At 37.3% G+C, this 18,328-nt stretch overlaps 2 protein-coding genes and 1 pseudogene across 2 annotated transcripts; all 3 read right to left on the minus strand.

Moving 5' to 3' along the window:
* Positions 1–636: 636 nt before the first annotated feature.
* LOC127139051 (zona pellucida-like domain-containing protein 1) lies at positions 637–6,311 on the minus strand (annotated as a pseudogene).
* Positions 6,312–8,246: 1,935 nt separating this feature from the next.
* LOC127138976 (zona pellucida-like domain-containing protein 1) lies at positions 8,247–9,638 on the minus strand. Its single transcript, XM_051065417.1, has 4 exons — positions 9,429–9,638; positions 9,187–9,286; positions 9,014–9,043; positions 8,247–8,805 (listed from the first exon to the last, which is right to left on the minus strand). The coding sequence occupies exons 1-4, from the start codon at positions 9,636–9,638 to the stop codon at positions 8,669–8,671; spliced, it is 477 nt and encodes a 158-aa protein (XP_050921374.1). The 3' UTR covers positions 8,247–8,668.
* Positions 9,639–9,719: 81 nt separating this feature from the next.
* LOC108899769 (zona pellucida-like domain-containing protein 1) lies at positions 9,720–11,302 on the minus strand. The gene is made up of 6 exons (XM_018700410.2): positions 11,151–11,302; positions 10,829–11,055; positions 10,258–10,442; positions 10,072–10,144; positions 9,883–9,980; positions 9,720–9,804 (listed from the first exon to the last, which is right to left on the minus strand). Exons 1-6 carry the CDS (start codon positions 11,248–11,250, stop codon positions 9,720–9,722), a joined length of 768 nt encoding a protein of 255 aa, XP_018555926.2. The 5' UTR covers positions 11,251–11,302.
* Positions 11,303–18,328: the final 7,026 nt, after the last annotated feature.

Below are 18,328 nucleotides of genomic sequence, written 5' to 3' on the forward strand. Positions count from 1 at the left end.
AATCCACAGGCAACAGATTCTGCTTATGTAGTGATCACTTCATATCAGGTACAGAATCCAACACTTCCTAACGTTAATATCTTGTTTATTTTACGTGCTTTTATTATGATTTCTAACAGTTCTATTTTCATAAGAGACATTTTACATCTATGTGTAGTGGAGTGGATTTTGCGGGACTCATTCATTCATGTTTTGAGAACTTGTAGCAAAACTTGCGCTGCCTACATTGCATTGGGTCAACAGAAGACATCTCAGAGGTCTCACATCGTAGGCTAATAAAACAAAAGCTTGCTATGTACCTAGATACTTCTGCTGATTATGTGAGAGACTATGCTTCTTTTGTGATCCCGGGGAACCCGCCCTATAAACTCTAAGCCTAGAAAACTCCTGACCACCTTGCTGTGTTTGTGAAATGGAAAAGTTATTCTTGTTTTCTGCGGTATGCCAGTATTTCTGACCATATTTCTCATGACTTGTGTTACTGTGTCGTACTGTGACATATTCTACAGATGATGAAGAGAGTTTCTGTGATACCCTTCTGGGGATATTACTGCATGATTGGTTTTCAGATGGAATAACAAATAGTTAAGATGACATTGCAGATAATTACAACCACCACAGGGCTGCTGTAGCAGTTCACAGACGACACACCTGAGAAAGAAGAAAAGACGTATCAAGTCCTTTTCATGGTATCGTGCTAAATGTGTGTACTAAACGTTGCATATTAAAATTAGAACAAGACAATGGGCTCTGTTGACTGCATAGTTCATCTAAGACAACATCTAAGACTACTCTGTGTATTCCACACACCTCATTGTCCCAGCCCATTATGACAGGTACTCACATACACAGAGACAAGACACATCACATTCAGTGCAGATTCTGTCCATCAAGAACTTATGGAGGTGAAAATTGAACCAGAACTATGATCAGTACTGACAGAACATGATTCTGTTTTTAGCCATGCTAGCCCAGCGAAGCTTTACAGACAGCAATGTCAGTCTGCTTTGGTCCAGACTGAAATATCTTAACAATTATTGGGTAAATTGAAAATTTAAATTCAAGAATGAGGTCAAGCTCAATATTAAATATATCTATGAGTAAACATTGTTGTGTTTAAAAGTTGTTAATCAGGGACTGTTCAAATTTCTGCTCAATTTTCACCTCCCAGATTTATATTTTCTTTCAGTCTGCTGTTGAGATACAAAGACTTGCCATCTGTAACTGATACATTTAGTCACTGGCAGTGGTAACAACTGTTCCATAAGTAGAGAGGCTGAGGTGTTTGGGATGCACTATTCTATATTAGCCAGTTGTTTTGCACTGCTCTTTGTACCTATTGTCCTACCCCAGTCATAAAAATACACAAAGACCAGCTCACATCATTTTCAGTGCAGATTCTTACCATCATAAATTGTATATGTTTGAGAATCATCTGTAAAATTAGAGCAAAAAAACTATGTTAGAATTGACATTATTCTGTTTTTTGTTTTTTACAATTGACAAACTTCAGAGCATCAGTAAGAGAGATTTGCAGAAGTAATGCTGATTATGGCAAAACCAGCTAATTTTAAGTTTATATTTGGTTCTCTTTAAATATGGTTAATTCATCAAAAAAGAAACTGTATATGAACATACAGTATATGTAAATGTCAGTGGTCGGCCGTCACAATCACTAAATTATATTCTTATGTATGTTTTTTCCCATTAATACTGTATGTATAAAATTGTTTCCAATAGTCTGTTCTCTTTATCTCATCTCATTTCCTCTTGGTTATGCTGCTTCCAGTACAGTCTATTTATGTTAGAGCTTTTATCCAATCAGATTTCAGCCCTGTGTTGCCAAGTTAAAGGAAATCTGCACTGAGGCCTTCAGAATCAACAGTGCAGGCCCCAGTAATTTAAAATGAAAGGCAATGGAACTGTTGCCTCGTGGATCCTTTAACCAATCAGATTTTGTGTTGGTGAGGCGACCAGCGCAAGCTAAAACACATTAGTATAGATTTAATAGCTGTATTTTCAACCCACAATGGCTGGACGACGAGGAAGAGTTCAGTGGCTCTGTTGTAGAGGTTATCTGTGTGTCACAGTTCCAACAAGTCCTTTTCTATCGCTGAGGAGGCTAATGCTGAAAGTCGAGTCTGCCCAGTCGTATTTCTCGCATAAGTCTTAATTTGTGTTAGGGCTGAGAATGTCCACTCAACAGAGGCAGATTTTTTATTTGTCTACAAATATTCAGCAAAGCATTTTTTTTAGTTAATATCGATGCTTCCGTTGGATATGACGTGTGTGACTCAGTTGTGGCTGCAGTGTTTGAAGGCCTATTGAATTGTGTTTATTGGGTTTATAGCAATACTTCAGTAATGACATTTATTCTGGCTACATGACATGCCTGTCTATGCAAAGTTCTGTTATACTGCATTTCTGTATATTGTTGATGGTTTCTATAGCCCAGACATCATAATGACAGTATTGAGAGGTGGGTTAATTCAAGTAGGACTCCAGTGAAGGCCTATGTGTGAAATGCATGGCCCACCACTGGTAAATGTAGACTAAAATGTAAACATTTTAAGGTAATGATGTTTGTTTTCCACTTTTGTTTCCTTTATATTTGTATTATTGTTACTCACTGTGTGTTTTTCCCATCTCATAGGATGGAATGATAATATCTGTGTCGTCCGGTCCTGAAGCTCTTGAACTGTACACGACGATGGCAAGCGAGGTGACGGTTGCACTGTCTGATGTATATGGGGTATTTCATTTCCGTGGGTTCAGGACAGATCCACAGTCCTGTTCCAAACACACACGCACACACACACACAAACAAGACAAGACAGCTCAGTATTACTTACCTGAGGTATCTTTGTAATCAATCAATCACATTTTTTAAAATTTAAATGAAGACTGTATTGTCTGTTTATACACACAGAGGATACTTTATTCTTTTGGCTGTGATACTGTTATGATTTGCCAATCAGAGTTATTGCTTAATATTCCATATGTGATATCAAAAACATGAAATTACATCACATGCTAAAAAGTGTTTTGGAAAACCAGCTCCAAGGTCAATAAATGAAACATCCACAAAACTGAGACAAAGAGTAAAGAGCACACGTTTTTTAAGAGAGTGTAGAGTGACTCACAAGCATTAATGTGCTACACGTCGACACCTCACAGAGTCTAGTGACGCAGTGCAGGTAGAAAGTGGAAACTGTCAGATTTTTATGCTCCACAAATCTGAAAGCCTCAAAGGAGAAGTGCGCATTCTGAGCCGCCCCATTGAGCTCCACCTTAGTTTGTGCGTCACGTGTACACCTTGGGTGAAAAAAAGATGGCTAGTGTTACTGCACGTGGGGGAATACAAAGCATTATTTTGGAGTTGAGTGTCAGAGTAAGGTGAAGATATTGTATACTGTGGTTAAATACATGAGACTCACCCCACAAAAAGATCATAATAGGTGCCGAGATAGGGAAGTGAATTTGCTCTTGTGTAGCATCTGTCCAGCATCATGTTGAACCTTCCAAGACAATGGAGGTGGAAAATGGGAATGTGTGTTAAGAGAAAACTGAACACCATAGTCCATCAGGAACTTAGGACCGTGGAAACATAGATACACTCACACAGGAAATTTGAATCTAGAATTTGTTGATATTTTCTTCTCTCCATGCAGTGTTTCCTGTGCCAGTGACTGCGACACAACCCTGAAGGAGAACATTTCCACCCCCATGACTAACATCTGGCAAAGTGGGGTCACTAAATACTGACTTAGTAGGATGCACAAAATGTTTGCAGATGCTACAATTACTGTTTAACTTTTTTACTGTTTACTTCTTTTCCCAAATTAACAAAATATGTTTTGCAGACAACTGTATCCTGTTTAACACAAGGCAATGACAATTTGTGATTTTACCTGGAGTTGCTTGTTGGATTTGCATTATTTTGGTATTGGAGGGGTTGACTGGTTCTTTAAAATGTTTTTTATATATATTTTTTCCACTTGAAACCAATAGGCTAGCTGTTTCCCTTTGTTTACAGTATTTATGCTAAGCTAGTTAAGAGACTGCTGGCTTTAACTTCATATTTAGCATGAACACATCTGAGAGGGATCTCAGATCTCTCTTGGCAGTAAGGTGAATAAGCATTTTTACCAAATTTTCAAACTATCCCATTTAATACCTGTCTGTTAGATTGCTGGCTTTGACTGCAACATAAATCCTGGTTTTCTGTTCTTTACCATATGCTAAGAAGTAGAACAGGTCTTACTTGGTAGAGCTGCATACTCAGAGTGCCGATGAAGCCATTGTTGTCTTGTATGGCAAGATTCACACCTGAACTGTATCGATTGAAACATATTATGCATTAGAAACTTGGATGAGTCAAAATGTGGTTCATTCTTGTTTATTTCACAAGCATGTTTTTTTTTAGTTGTCATGTCTCATACTCACACGCCCAGTTCAGTATTGTTCAGAAGATACTGCATTGGATAACGACAGGAGAACTTGTACAGGATCTGTGGGCGATAGGTGATCAGTTTTCTTTTCTTTTTTTCTTGCTTCCAAAAATAGAATTTTACCACATGGCACTACAGATTCTGTACTAATCTTATGTTCTTATGTACTTGAAAATCTTCTTAACTGTCATAGCATGAGATGACAGGAAAATCTGAGGAAAAAAGAGTTCCAATTAATGTACACTTTGAAAATAAGAGGTAGAGCTCTTGTGAAGAATACCTTAAAGTTATTGCTGCAGGCTGAGATGGCACTTTCATTTATGGGGATTTTGAATTTTAAGACTGGCGGGTCAGCGTTCCAGTCAGCAGTCCCAAAACACTCAGGGCTGTTGAACTGATTATTGAGGACCATCAGAGACTCATTGTAAAGAGCCTGGTACACTGGACAAATGTAGATGCTCAGGTCCATATGCTCAGTGCCGCAAATCACAGTTATATCTGAGTTTTCTAGGAGAAATAGAAAGGGAGAGAATAAATCAAAGTGCAATGGAAGTGTGAAAATAACAATAAATAAAGAACATATCAAAGAAAACCTCACCAACCTGGAGGCCTGTTTGTTTCACTAAGAATGCAAGCTTCCGGTATCTGAGCCTCAACCCTCAGAATTAGGCCAAGCTGGCACACAAGGATGACCAGCCTCATTGTTCTGAGTGTGGACCTGTGAGAAAACAGCACAACAATGGCTGCCAGTGCATTCACTGTCTTCTTTCAAGAAATACTGAAATTTATTTTTAATTTGTCAACACTCGCCACAGATTAACCTGCACAAGGATAAAGCCTGCAAAAGTAATAGCTACAGCAGAGTTACTTGTGACTGTGTTCTCATAGAAAAAAATATGTATAAATGATCATAACTCCCTTTCATTTTCAAAAAGTATACCTTTACATTAAACTACTATTCAGTTGACTCTCAAAATCCTTCAGGAGATAATTAATGGCAAACTGAGCTACACTATACATTTTTCTTCACATATCCCTGACGTTGCATATGAAGCAAAACAGAGTGACATTAAATGCATAATTTATTAGATAGATACATTTTTTAAAATGCTAGCTAAAGGTTACATTGTCCCCCAAAGAGTAAAAAAATGCTGTTGCAATACAGAATTAAACTATTTTCATCCAGGTAAATTATTATTGTCATTTTTACTAAGATGGTTAAGCTATTCAGGGCACTCACCTGTAAGTCTTCATTTTGTGTCTGGCTATCTGTTTCCCAATCAGATCCTTTTATAAAGGCCCACCAAATAATAAAAAGGACAAGAAAGCTTGGCAGACAACAGAGATGTAATGTGAACTTGATGTGTGCGGCAGTTTTTCGTTCGGAGGAGCACAGGTGTGACATGGTGGATGGGATATATTATAAGGACTGTAGGAGTTAAGACATTATAGTGTATTAGGGAACATGTCACTGTTTTTATTATCCTTATAATCATAAACAAACAAGACTAAAGGTATATTCACTGTATGTTGGGGGAAAAAAGGTGTCTTGAGCCGCATGTAGGTCTGTGCAGTATTTACCACACCAGAACTCCCAGTGCTGAGCTGCTAAATGGCGCCGCCTTAGCTACAATGCTGAAGTTCCACAGCAGATCAGTACTCAAAGACTCAAACTTTGTAACAAACCTGATAGCTGCATCTGCATACTGATATTTTGCCAAAAGTGATTATATTTTTGACTGGTCTTGATATGAAGTCAAATTGTTATTCTACAGTTCTCTAGAGTCAGAAACTAACATGATTCAATTCAAATTTGAGCTTGCGGGGGAACACCTGCTCTTCTCGGTGCACCAGGGACATCCATGCAGAGCATGCCCAGCACACAACATACAAGAGACATGCTCACAAAAGCTGTTTTTCTGCAACAATGTGAATATGCCTCAGGCACAATGGTGCTTTAAACTGAATGCTAATGCCACCATCCCAACATGTTGATGTTTAGCAGGAATAATGCCATGGTTACCATGTTAGTTTACAATGTTATCACAATGACATTTCTTAAATGTACAGGTGATGGGAATGCCATTAGATTTGCACCTGTTTGGCCATAAACCATTAAACTGTTGATCTAATGACAGTGCTAAATGAATGAATGATTACCAAAGGTCCTCATGAGTGCATGGAGACAGATGCAGTTACGTTCCCCAGTCACAGGAAACGGGGATGAGGCAGTCTGTGTCTTAACAACTAACTCACACTAACTGTACCAAAGTTCATGACAAACCATGATGTTGGGTATTCCACCCACAACCACAAATGTGAACTTAGTGCCACTAAAGAAAAGAAAAAAAATCTCTATGCCACCATCATCTGGGAAACACTAAATCCCCAATCCATCCAAAAGTTGTTGAGACATTTCAGTCACTTGGAGTGGGCCAACCGATCAACACTGCAGTCCCTAAGGCTACTGCACAAATTGCCATTAAGTTTTGTCTCCTCTGGAGATCAAGCCGGTGATTCCCTGATTTTTCCTCTAGTTTCATCAGCAGGTTGACATTTTTGGTTTTTGGATCAGATTTCTCAAAACTATTAGATGGTTTTCCAATAGTTTTGAGAAATGTGTTACCTTGAATATGGTACCAATATTCAAGGTGACTTTTAAGGGACTTTGGTTTATCATCTGACTTCTCATCTTTTCAATCATACGGTGAACTATCTCAGCATCTACATTATGGTTTTGTGGAAAACAAGAGAAACTCTTGGTTCCAAGATGATGTATTGAGAGATTGTGACTTTTTATTTAGCACTACCTGCAGATAAAAAGTTTTTTGAAGTTTATTTGAAGGTGCTATAATTGCTTTTTAACAATATATCAAATGACAATGTGAGAATTATCACCCAGCTCCCCTTGGCTTTACTTTGTAGTGGGTTTCACCTTATTGTTTGGCAGCAACTTTACTGTTTTAGTTCATGTTTACCACTCTCAGACTGTCTTTTTTCAGACAGAGCAGGCAGCTAAAAAAACCCACTGTACGCTACCTACTCAGCACCAAACAGCAGACAGGCACACTTCGAGACTCGCTGGTGAACATAGTGGAGCGTTTAGCTGCTTAAGAGTGAGATATTTCCTTCAGGAGTTGGTAGAGACCAAAACAAATCTAAAAGAGCATGAATATTGGGTTTTAGAATCATCAGGTGGATGCAAACACAGTAATGATAATGTTGCTCTGTAACTGATGGATGAGCAAAGTCATATCAACTTAAAAAGTGATGATATATCACTGTTGCATTCACAACTTGATTCTGCTGCCCCCAACTGGCCAATAATCAGCTCTGGTGGGTTTAGATGAAAAAGAAATATTCCATCCATCCACTATCTGTACCGCTTATCCTAAAAGTTTTCGCAGGGGGCTGGAGCCAATTCCAGCTGACATTACGTGAAATGTTGAAGGTCTTAAAACTAGTTCTTGACACACAGCTTCTCTATTAGACAGGGTATTAAGAGTGGATAAAAAATTAGCAGCCATCTTAGAGCCTTTACCAGTTCTATTTTCTTTTGTGCTTCAGTGATTGATATTATCAAAAAAATGATTAATCAAATTGCCAAAACATATCTTTGCACATCTTTGTCCATACAGTGCAGTATATTAAGATTATTAGTCATTGATATTAATAATATATTTCAATGTAATTGAAAGTAATTCATCAAAACCCACAGGGGAATACAGCAATAGATCTGTATAATCAACAGTAAGTATCCCACTTGACCTCTGTTCAGCCATATGAGACAAAGAGTTTAATGATTCAGAATAAAGCATGAGTACTTTCTTCATCATTCTCATTGAAAACACTGCAAAAATATACCATTTCTAACTCTTTAGAAAAGGTGCCACCATTCATTTAATACAATATGACTCTGACAACATGATTAAAACTAACATTTAATTATAATACACAATTATTATACAGATCTGTGCCCTCATCTCCACAATAATTAACTATGTGATTGATAATGATTATAAAGTTGCATGCTTAGATAACTGCTGACCACCGTGTTATGATGCTATTTATGTGAAATGGAAAAGCTACATAGTGCAAACAGTATGATGTTCTGACTATTGTTTCTCATTGATTGATTTACTTGCATATGGTGAAGCATTATACTGGCAGTATGGGAGATAAGTGTAGGGTCTCCACTTTCAGTCAGTGGATGTTAATTACTGGATGATTGGTTTTCTCCGCCTGATGTACAATGCAAAGTAGATGGCCATGGCAACAAGAAGAATAGCTAGGACGACAATACAGATGATTACTGCCACCACGGGGCTGCTGTAGTTACTCTCAGATGCCACACCTGCAGGAGCAGGGAGGAAGAAAAGCATTAAGTTTTTAGACAATAATATATTTCATGAGTACAGTGATTAATGTTACTTACTACCAAATAAATAACCAACAAAGTAGGCCATCAAAGACAAGTTTACCCATACCAGTGCAGTGTTTTCAGACAGATAGACACCTGTATACAGTGACTGACACATGCTGCATATAATGCAGATTCTTACCATGAGAGGCCATGTAGGTTTGAGGTTCTCCTGAAAAATTGAACCAAAACTATGGTCAGTAATTGACAGGATTGTTTAAACTGATCATACAAGTAAATATAGATTGTCATCATGTCCCTGGTTAGTTTTATGTTTTATGTGTTTTTAAAGGGGCTATATGTAAGTTTACACACCGTTGGTCTGTTTGCTCACAAATATGGCGGGAGAGGTGACTGTAGTATTGGCGGACACATTCTGGGTCTCTCTCTTTCTCCTACTCGAAGAACCACAGTTCTGTTGAAAATAAATAAACACAAAACAAAACTCAGTATGATTTACAAATACCTACGTGATGCACTGATTTCCAATGCCTTAAAAGTTATGGTAGAATTCTTAAAGATACTGTGGTGAATTTATCAAAAACAAGTTTACTTACAGGCATTAATGTGCTACACGTCGACACCTCACAGAGTCTAGTGACGCAGTGCAGGTAGAAAGTGGAAACTGTCAGATTTTTGTGCTCCACAAATCTGAAAGCCTCAAAGGAGAAGTGCGCATTCTGAGCCGCCCCATTGAGCTCCACCTTAGTTTGTGCGTCACGTGTACACCTAGGGTTGAAAAAAAGATGGGTGGTGTTATGGGACATGGGGGAATACAAAGTTTCATTTTGGAGTTGAGTGTCAGAGTAAGGTGAAGGTATTATATGCTGAGGTTAAATACATGAGACTCACCCCACAAAAAGATCATAATAAGTGTTCAGGAAGGGATATGGACTTGTTGTTGCATAACATCTGTCCAGAAGCACGTTGAACCTTTGAGGACAGAAAGGTGGATTTTAAGTGTTTTTAATATAACTGGTAGTTTACTGTAAGATGGCAAAACCTAAATACCTGTCTGTTAGATTGCTGGCTTTAACTGCAACATAAATCTTGGTCTTCAGGTTGAGTCCTGTTTGTGGGATATTTAGCATGTCTTGATACTGGGCATCCTGTTTCACAGAAAAGCAAGAGTAAAATCAAGTTATAAAATGTTTAAAAATACCCTCTATGTCCTTCGCCAAAAACTAGAGCAGGTCTTACTTGGTAGAGCTGCATACTCAAAGTGCTGATGAAGCTACCATTGTTGTCTCGTATGGCAAGATTCACACCTGAACTGTATCGATTGAAACATATTATGCATTAGAAACTTGGATGAGTCAAAATGTAGTTCATTCTTGTTTATTTCACAAGCATGTTTTTTTTTTAGTTGTCATGTCTCATACTCACACGCCCAGTTCAGTATTGTTCAGAAGATACTGCATTGGATAACGACAGGAGAACTTGTACAGGATCTGTGGGCGATAGGTGATCATGCCCGCAGCGGGGTCCACAGAGGTAATGGTGCCAGAAATGTTGACGAACTGGATGTTTGAGAAGTCGGAAAAATCTCCACTCCCAACCTCACTGATTATCTATTGTAGAATAAACATATATTTTAGTGAAAACAGTAAATTTTCTTTTCTTTTTTTTTTTTTGGATGCAGGAATTCAAGATCATATCCTTGGTGTTAATATCAAAAAACAGACTTTTACAACATGGTACTTCAGATTCTGTACTAATCTAATATTCTTATGAAATCATCCAGGAAATCTGAGGGGAAAATTTTTTTTTCAATTCAACTCTGTCTCCCAGAAATTGCATAACTAAACTTCTCAATTACACTGAATGACAATGTTATTTGTTTCCTCATTATGTTAAGAGAAAACTTTAGTTGTATATGAATGTAATTTCTGGGAGATAGGGTTTGTCAGTTGATGTACACTTTGAAAATAAGAGGTAGAGCTCTTGTGAAGAATACCTTAAAGTTATTGCTGCAGGCTGAGATGGCACTTTCATTTATGGGGATTTTGAATTTTAAGACTGGCGGGTCAGCGTTCCAGTCAGCAGTCCCAAAACACTCAGGGCTGTTGAACTGATTATTGAGGACCATCAGAGACTCATTGTAAAGAGCCTGGTACACTGGACAAATGTAGATGCTCAGGTCCATATGCTCAGTGCCGCAAATCACAGTTATATCTGAGTTTTCTAGGAGAAATAGAAAGGGAGAGAATAAATCAAAGTGCAATGGAAGTGTGAAAATAACAATAAATAAAGAACATATCAAAGAAAACCTCACCAACCTGGAGGCCTGTTTGTTTCACTAAGAATGCAAGCTTCCGGTATCTGAGCCTCAACCCTCAGAATTAGGCCAAGCTGGCACACAAGGATGACCAGCCTCATTGTTCTGAGTGTGGACCTGTGAGAAAACAGCACAACAATGGCAGCCAGTGCATTCAGGGAAAGTGCTTTGAAAGAAAAACATCTGAAAAATGGCCAGATTTTTTTATGTACCCTTGTGTACATGAAGGAAAAGCTCACAAAGGTAATAGAATTAGTTGAACCCCATTATGCAACTTAAAGCAAAAAGTCACTTGAAAGAAAAACAAAGAACATTCTTCAACCTGGGCAGCGTCAGGATTCATGCATAGTTATTTACTAGGGAAAAAAGTTCCTTGATGGCAAAAAAAAGAGATATCCTTTAATTCAGCTGCACAGTTTTACATAGGACACTGAGTTTTGCTTGTGAGCAAAGTTAGACATAAACTGGCATTATCAATCAGCTATAGACCCTTAAATTATATCTCCTATGTTAAGTTTAATTTAAAGATCAAATGAATCCAGAGACAATTTTGTAAACAGTGTATTTTTCTACTGTTGATATATTAAGAAAAATCAAAAATCATTTTACCAATTTGAATTTATCAAAATAAAACTATTTTCCATACAATATATTATAGATAAACATAACTAAAAGTATTAATCTACTGGGGAAAAGAGTTGATAAAGTTATTCTAGGGACTCACCTGTAAGTCTTCATTTTGTGTCTTGCTATTGGCTCCCAGATCTCTCCATTTATACTGTCTGCTCCCCCAAGGGGCGTGTGAGGGAATGTCTCAAACAATGGTGTAACAATAGCTGGGCTTTAACATCACCATATTTTACGCACATTTTGAATTTTAATAACAACTGATGTCAAATAAACCTCAGGATGTGAAATGGCTCCAGCTCATCTTACATTGATGTAAATGTATTTTACATGAAGAAATGTATTTGCAATGCAAATTGGAATTTGTCTTACTACAAAAAACTACAGAATTGTTACCAGCTAAATGTATTTAAAGTATCAAAAGTAAAAGAAACATTATCACATTGTCAATACTGGTGCATCAGTGCGTAAGGAGGATTTTACTGTTGTGGCTGTTTGAGGTGGGGCTAGTTTAAACTACCGTATATACTGTTTGGCATTTAAGTTTGGTGTTTCCCAATACACTTGTAAAGGGTCACATGATAAATCACACATTTGCCAAGAATAGTTATTTCAGTGTAACCATGTGGGATGTTTAGAGGGGAAATCACTCTCATAGACATCTGATCGGGCAATTTAAATGTTCATCATATATATTTTAGGTAAAATCTTAATCTGGAAAGTAACCACAGTTGTCAAATAAATACAGTCAAGTACAAAGTACAATATTTCCCTGGAGTATACATGTAAAGTAGCATGAAATGGAAATACTCAAGTAAAGTACAAGTACCACAAAATTAGAGTCCTGGCTTAAAAGTATTTACTTTTCACTAATAGTTGAGGATTTCTTAATCAGCATGCAGTCATTTTACTTTATATTGCTGTTTGATTGATCCATTAAATGAGTTCAATCGAACAATCTGTAATAATTAACCACACTTTCTGGATTTAAATGTCGAAAATTATATTTCCAATCAAGTAATTAAGTCTCAGTAGTTCCAGTGATACTTGTTAACATCCAGCCTGTTTTGGGTTTTATTTGTTGGTTTGAAATAAATAATTGTGATGTTATATGTCTGCAGTTTAGTTGTATTATTAATGTGATGCTATTGATTTAAGCTGAGAGGTTGTTTTTGGTTTTTTAGATTGTTCTAGCTCTCTAGAAGGTCATATGGAAAACTGCACTACAGGAGGTGGTAGCTGCAGCATATTATTCAAAAATGCTGTCTCACCTTTTGGGTTGCCATTACTTTGTGTCTCAAATTTCAAAGCCAAAATTGTGTAATCAATAATGTGCTTACATCATGCGTAAGCTATCGGAATAGGGATGTTTTACCAGCGGAGCATCAGACTGATTCTGACTTTGTCTCCTCTTGATGCTATATTTACATCAGTCAACTTTAAACTAATGCAGTAATGCATTAGCAATCATCTCACAACTGATGTAACTTTATATGATGATAAAACTTAATGGCTGAGAATGATGTTACGCAGTGGAAAAACACTTGGTTTCTGTCCTGGGTATGGGTAAAGAGAGCGTTGCATAGGAAACTGTAATGTATGCATACAAACAATGTTTCAAGTAACAATTTTTCATATGCCTTTGAAAGAACAGGATCAGTGATCTGATCACAAGTTGTCTCTTTTGAGATCTTTAGATGCAATAAAAGACTCACCATTGTCCCTCAGAGTTTTGTAATGGATCAGTTTTTGTTATGACCTCAGGCTGTAAACTGTAAATAGAAAATTTCAGAGCCATTTTGTACAGTCTGCAAGTAAAAGACACACCTATCTGAGAGATATCCAGAGTCTTTTGTGAAGCATCATGACACGAAAGGGACTTCTGAGTAACTTAGGTCCCTAAAGAGTGCCACCACAATACACTGTGAGGGTACAGCCTGAAAACAGTGCCTGTTGGATTACTTTAGACGTATCAGATGTCAAATGCCAGTTTTAATCTCCCCTTTGTTGTCTAAATAGCCATTTGTCTGCAAGCAATGCCATCAGTGCTACTGAGGGGCTTGGATCCACACGCAGTCAATGTGGTCACCCTGGGGAAACACTGATACTAACCCGGTACTGTCCTGTGGCACATATAGGTCAGGTCCCAAGATCAAAAACACAAATGTTCTGTATTGAAACAGACAAGATAAAGTTAGTGTTGGCTACAAGCCTTTTAAATGTGCTCTTTGAAGAATCCAGATCCCGATGGCTCAGCTTGAACGTGAAAATTGCTGACTTTGATTTTGGCAGAGAAGAGATGGAGTTTGAAAGTGAACTGAACCTCAGTTTGTACCTGATCATCTTTTCGGTTAACAAAATAGGCCGACATGTATGACAATATTTTCGTGGACCAAAGGTAGGATGACACTGTATTGGAGAAACTGTGTTACCTTGGGAAAGAAAGCGTTGCCAAGTAAACCAGGAGCATGCATTGTGAGCTTTGCTGTGACGCATAGATTCTAGGGCCTGGCTTATCACAGATATATCAGTATCAGCGTGTATACATATGTCGGTCAATAAGTGGTAGGAAATTGTAGAGCAGAAATGTCAAAGGTATATTTAGGTCACTCGGAAACGGTGTCACCATCAGGACTAACAACTTTGTATTTCAAATGTAAAATGTCTTGTTCATGTCTGGGTTATAATTCTGTGATAACCAAATGTACTTTTTGTAAAACAAATTTAATAACCAAACTTTAATTAGTGATTGCAAACTGTTGGACAGAGCCAGGCTAGCTGTTCCCTCGTTTGCGGTCTTTGTGTTTAAGCTAATCTAATCAGCTGCTGAGTGTATTTACAATAATGATATCAAACTACTCACATGAGAATTTTTTAAAATCAATAATGCTTGTTTATATGACTTGACTTTTTGTTGAAAAATGAATATCAGGTGATATATTATCCTATTTTTAAAAGCTTTGATACATTATTATTGATATTGGTAACAATCCCAAATATAATGGATTTATTAATGATTAAAATATTTACTAATGCTTTATAGATCAAATACAATTTTTTGGGAAAATCCTCTAGTATGTATTTTAGTATTTACTATATAGATCTCCCAAATTTGTACTATTTTTTTTAAACTACTTTTACACTCATATCAATAGCTAGTGAAACTCTATGTATAAGTTGATAAAATCATCATTAGTCTGCAGCTATAAATCTAATAAGATATAAATAAATTATAAATAAATTTTGGTCCAGATGTCCTGCAATCTTTTTCCAGATGATGAGTAGTCAAACAGTCCACTGAAGCAAAGTGTTGTGCTAGAGGATTTTCCACAACTTGGAAACCCAAACCCAAACGTGTAGACATGGATTTAATGTCTTGAGGTTGAGCTTGGATGTAAAAACATGGTAAACTTTGCATTTGTAACTAAAATGATCTCAGCTCAGAGTCTACTTACAAGCTTTTTAAGTTTTCATCCTCATATTATGGTCTTCATTTAGTGAATGGAGCTGGCTCAGGAGTTAACACATGAAAAACAAATAGTCACATATCCACTTGTTTTAGATTGTTTTGTGTTTGGAGGTTCATTCTTGACCTTAGGAACAAATATGGCTCAATGGAAATTCTAAACTCAAGGTTCACTTTCTTATTTTGGTCATATATATACAGTTCCAAAAGGCCAAGAATCAACTTCCAGGCTTCCAGGCTTAGGCTTGGATTGGGCTTGAAGTTGTAAATACTTTGTTGTATACATTTGTAAATCCACAAAATGCTGCAATGGTTGTTAACTGACACTTTTGAAGCAATGCTTTCCTTTTTTCCATTATGACAAAAGTATGACAAAGTCATTGATTGTGATGTCCCTCTATTGTTGTTAAACTCCCATATTGTTCTGTTTATTTCCAGTATAGAGTGGTGTCCTCCATTTGCCACATGACTGAGCTGCACTTCATCAATGTGCATCTCTCTCCCTTGTCTGCAACAATGCCAGACAACTGTGTACAACCTCATGTGAATGTGACTTCATACACTGTGTGTGTGAATAAAGGTATGTATGGATGTTTACATTGAAAACAAGAATGATGGTCATATAAGTTTCAGGGGACAAAACAAGTGTTTTGTTTCTATAGGGCTGTTCAATGGTGCATCCAATAAAGGGACTCTAAGGAACGCTACAGTGAAAAGTATCATTCATTAACACCTTAAATTACAAGGTCATGGTGATAAACTGTTGTTTTCAATCAGACGTTTTTATCACCACTGTAAGTAAACAAAATGGAGTTGTCTGCATTTGATTTCAGCCTTACCCTGTGCAGATGTGTAACGTCCCAAGAATTCAAAAGTTGACAATCAAGTACAGCTGGTAGGCCTGGTGCCATCATAAATTAAGATGTGTGGCCCTGTCACTTTACAAAATGTATTTCATCATTTACACTTGACTTAACTGACCACTGTGAGCTCAGAAACTGCAAAATTAACATTTTAAACCCACAATATGTAAAAATAAGTGTCATAGGACAATTTGTTTTGTAAAGTGTTAGATTAGTGTTTTCTATGCTTTTACTTCTATTCTGTTTTATATTCACATGTATATACATTTTACATGTTTTCATTGTATAATACTTCTATCTAAACTTCTCTTATCTGATCTCTCATTTCCTTCCTTTTTTTTGTCTGTTGTTCCTTTGCAGGGTCAAATTAACCAGAGAGAATTGAATTGTTCAGTTTAACCTTACAATAGATTTCTTTTCAACGCCTATTGACTGTAATTAGACCATGCGGTAGGCTGAATCACACTCTCGAACACATGTAACACCTGAGCTGTATCATAACATGTTGTGACAGTAGCTTAGGAGGATCCCTCTTTTTTTTTTTAAAGGTCGCGTCAGGACACAACTCTTGTATGAACTGTACTGCAAATGGTAAACCAATCCCAGTATTTGTTATAAAACATGACAATCTGTGACCCACTTGTTTTTTTTTTTTTAGAAATACACCCTGACCTCAGTATCTATTCCCACATTATTATTTGGTGTTTCTTGACAGACTGTGTATTTTAGAGGTATTAACCTACGTATCAGTGTCCTTGGTACTTCTAAAATGACTCACTGGCACTTATAGCCAGTGAGTCAAAAGCTTTTGCTTTTGCTGACTGCAAACAGTTATACAACCCTTGAATTCTCCTTTTTCTGTGGCAGAAGAAAGCTTCTGATTCTTTATTCAAACCAAATCCAGGTGCCCTCAATTCAACCCTTCTTGGATACCCTTTTACTCAAGTAAAATTAACTGTGCCACAATGTAAAATATAGGCCACTCCATTACAAGTCATGCATTCAAAATCTTGAGTGTTTCATGGGTTATAGGTTTATATAATTGATGTAAGCAGCATTTTAATCTTGTAGCTGGTTGAAGCTAATTTTAACTACTTTACATACTGTTGGGGACTATAAGATAATAACAATAATCATATTCACTATAAACTCATTATATGTTTTATATGTAAAATCTTGACCTGTGAAGTAGCTGTAGATGTCAGATAAATCTAGTGGAGTTTTGTGCTCTTACAGTATGTGGCATATTCCCAAATTAACGTTTTTAATCTAAGTACCACACAGCAAATCTGGGTGTAATGTAGGACTCAACAATATGACAATATTACACATTAACAGAAAGCCACAGGAAATGAGGATCATTGGCACCCAACAACTCATTTTTGCCCTGGGCCCCACAGATTATTCCAGCAATGGGATTTTGGGAGTGTTTCAGGAACCACTGGAAAAAGCCTTAGATCTCTCTGCTACTAGCTGGTCTCTGAAAAGCAAGACTAAGAATGTGACATTTTTTGTAATTATCCAGTGTCTGCAAGTCATTGCTAGAAGCCACACTTTAATTGAACATATCCCATATTACCATGGATGAGTTACCAAACGGGCCCCTGACCTCTTGAGCCTACCAGGCACAGGCCCAGGGACCCGAGAGATCAGGAGACCCCCTGGGCCAGAACCTCTGCATGAACTGACTGATTCTTTATATGGAGCTCAGTCAAAAGACACAAAATGGCAGAGACACAAAACAACCAAACTATGATGCAAAAATACCAAAAACAGTCAAAACAATCAAAAGTTGCTAAATGGCCATTAAAAGACATAAAAGAACTACAGAGAGATGAAAAATGAACCTAAGTGTGACAGTGACACTCAAAACTATCACGGAGACAAAAATTAATACAAAGTGATGCAAAAGAGAGACAACAGGTCCACAAAGAGAAAAACAATCAGCATAGAGAGGCTCAAAACGACCTCAACAAGATGAAAAATAATCATGAAGAAGAGACAAAGTTTCAGCCTAGGGTTCCTATGTGGAGGGAGGCGGGGTTTACATGTGCACAGGAGACCATTTTCTCATAATCCCGTCTGTGCATATTCCTGGTAGCAACTGCTTTGGAAATCTGCAGAAACATTTTTTTATTGGACCACTGAGAGAGTGATGGGAGAGGATTGGCCGGCCTCGCTCCTCCTGTGTTCTAGAGAGTTCTGAGTGGGAATGTTGTAGAG

Source organism: Lates calcarifer, linkage group LG21, assembly GCF_001640805.2.
Source record: "Lates calcarifer isolate ASB-BC8 linkage group LG21, TLL_Latcal_v3, whole genome shotgun sequence".
NCBI classification, from domain to species: Eukaryota; Metazoa; Chordata; class Actinopteri; family Centropomidae; genus Lates; species Lates calcarifer.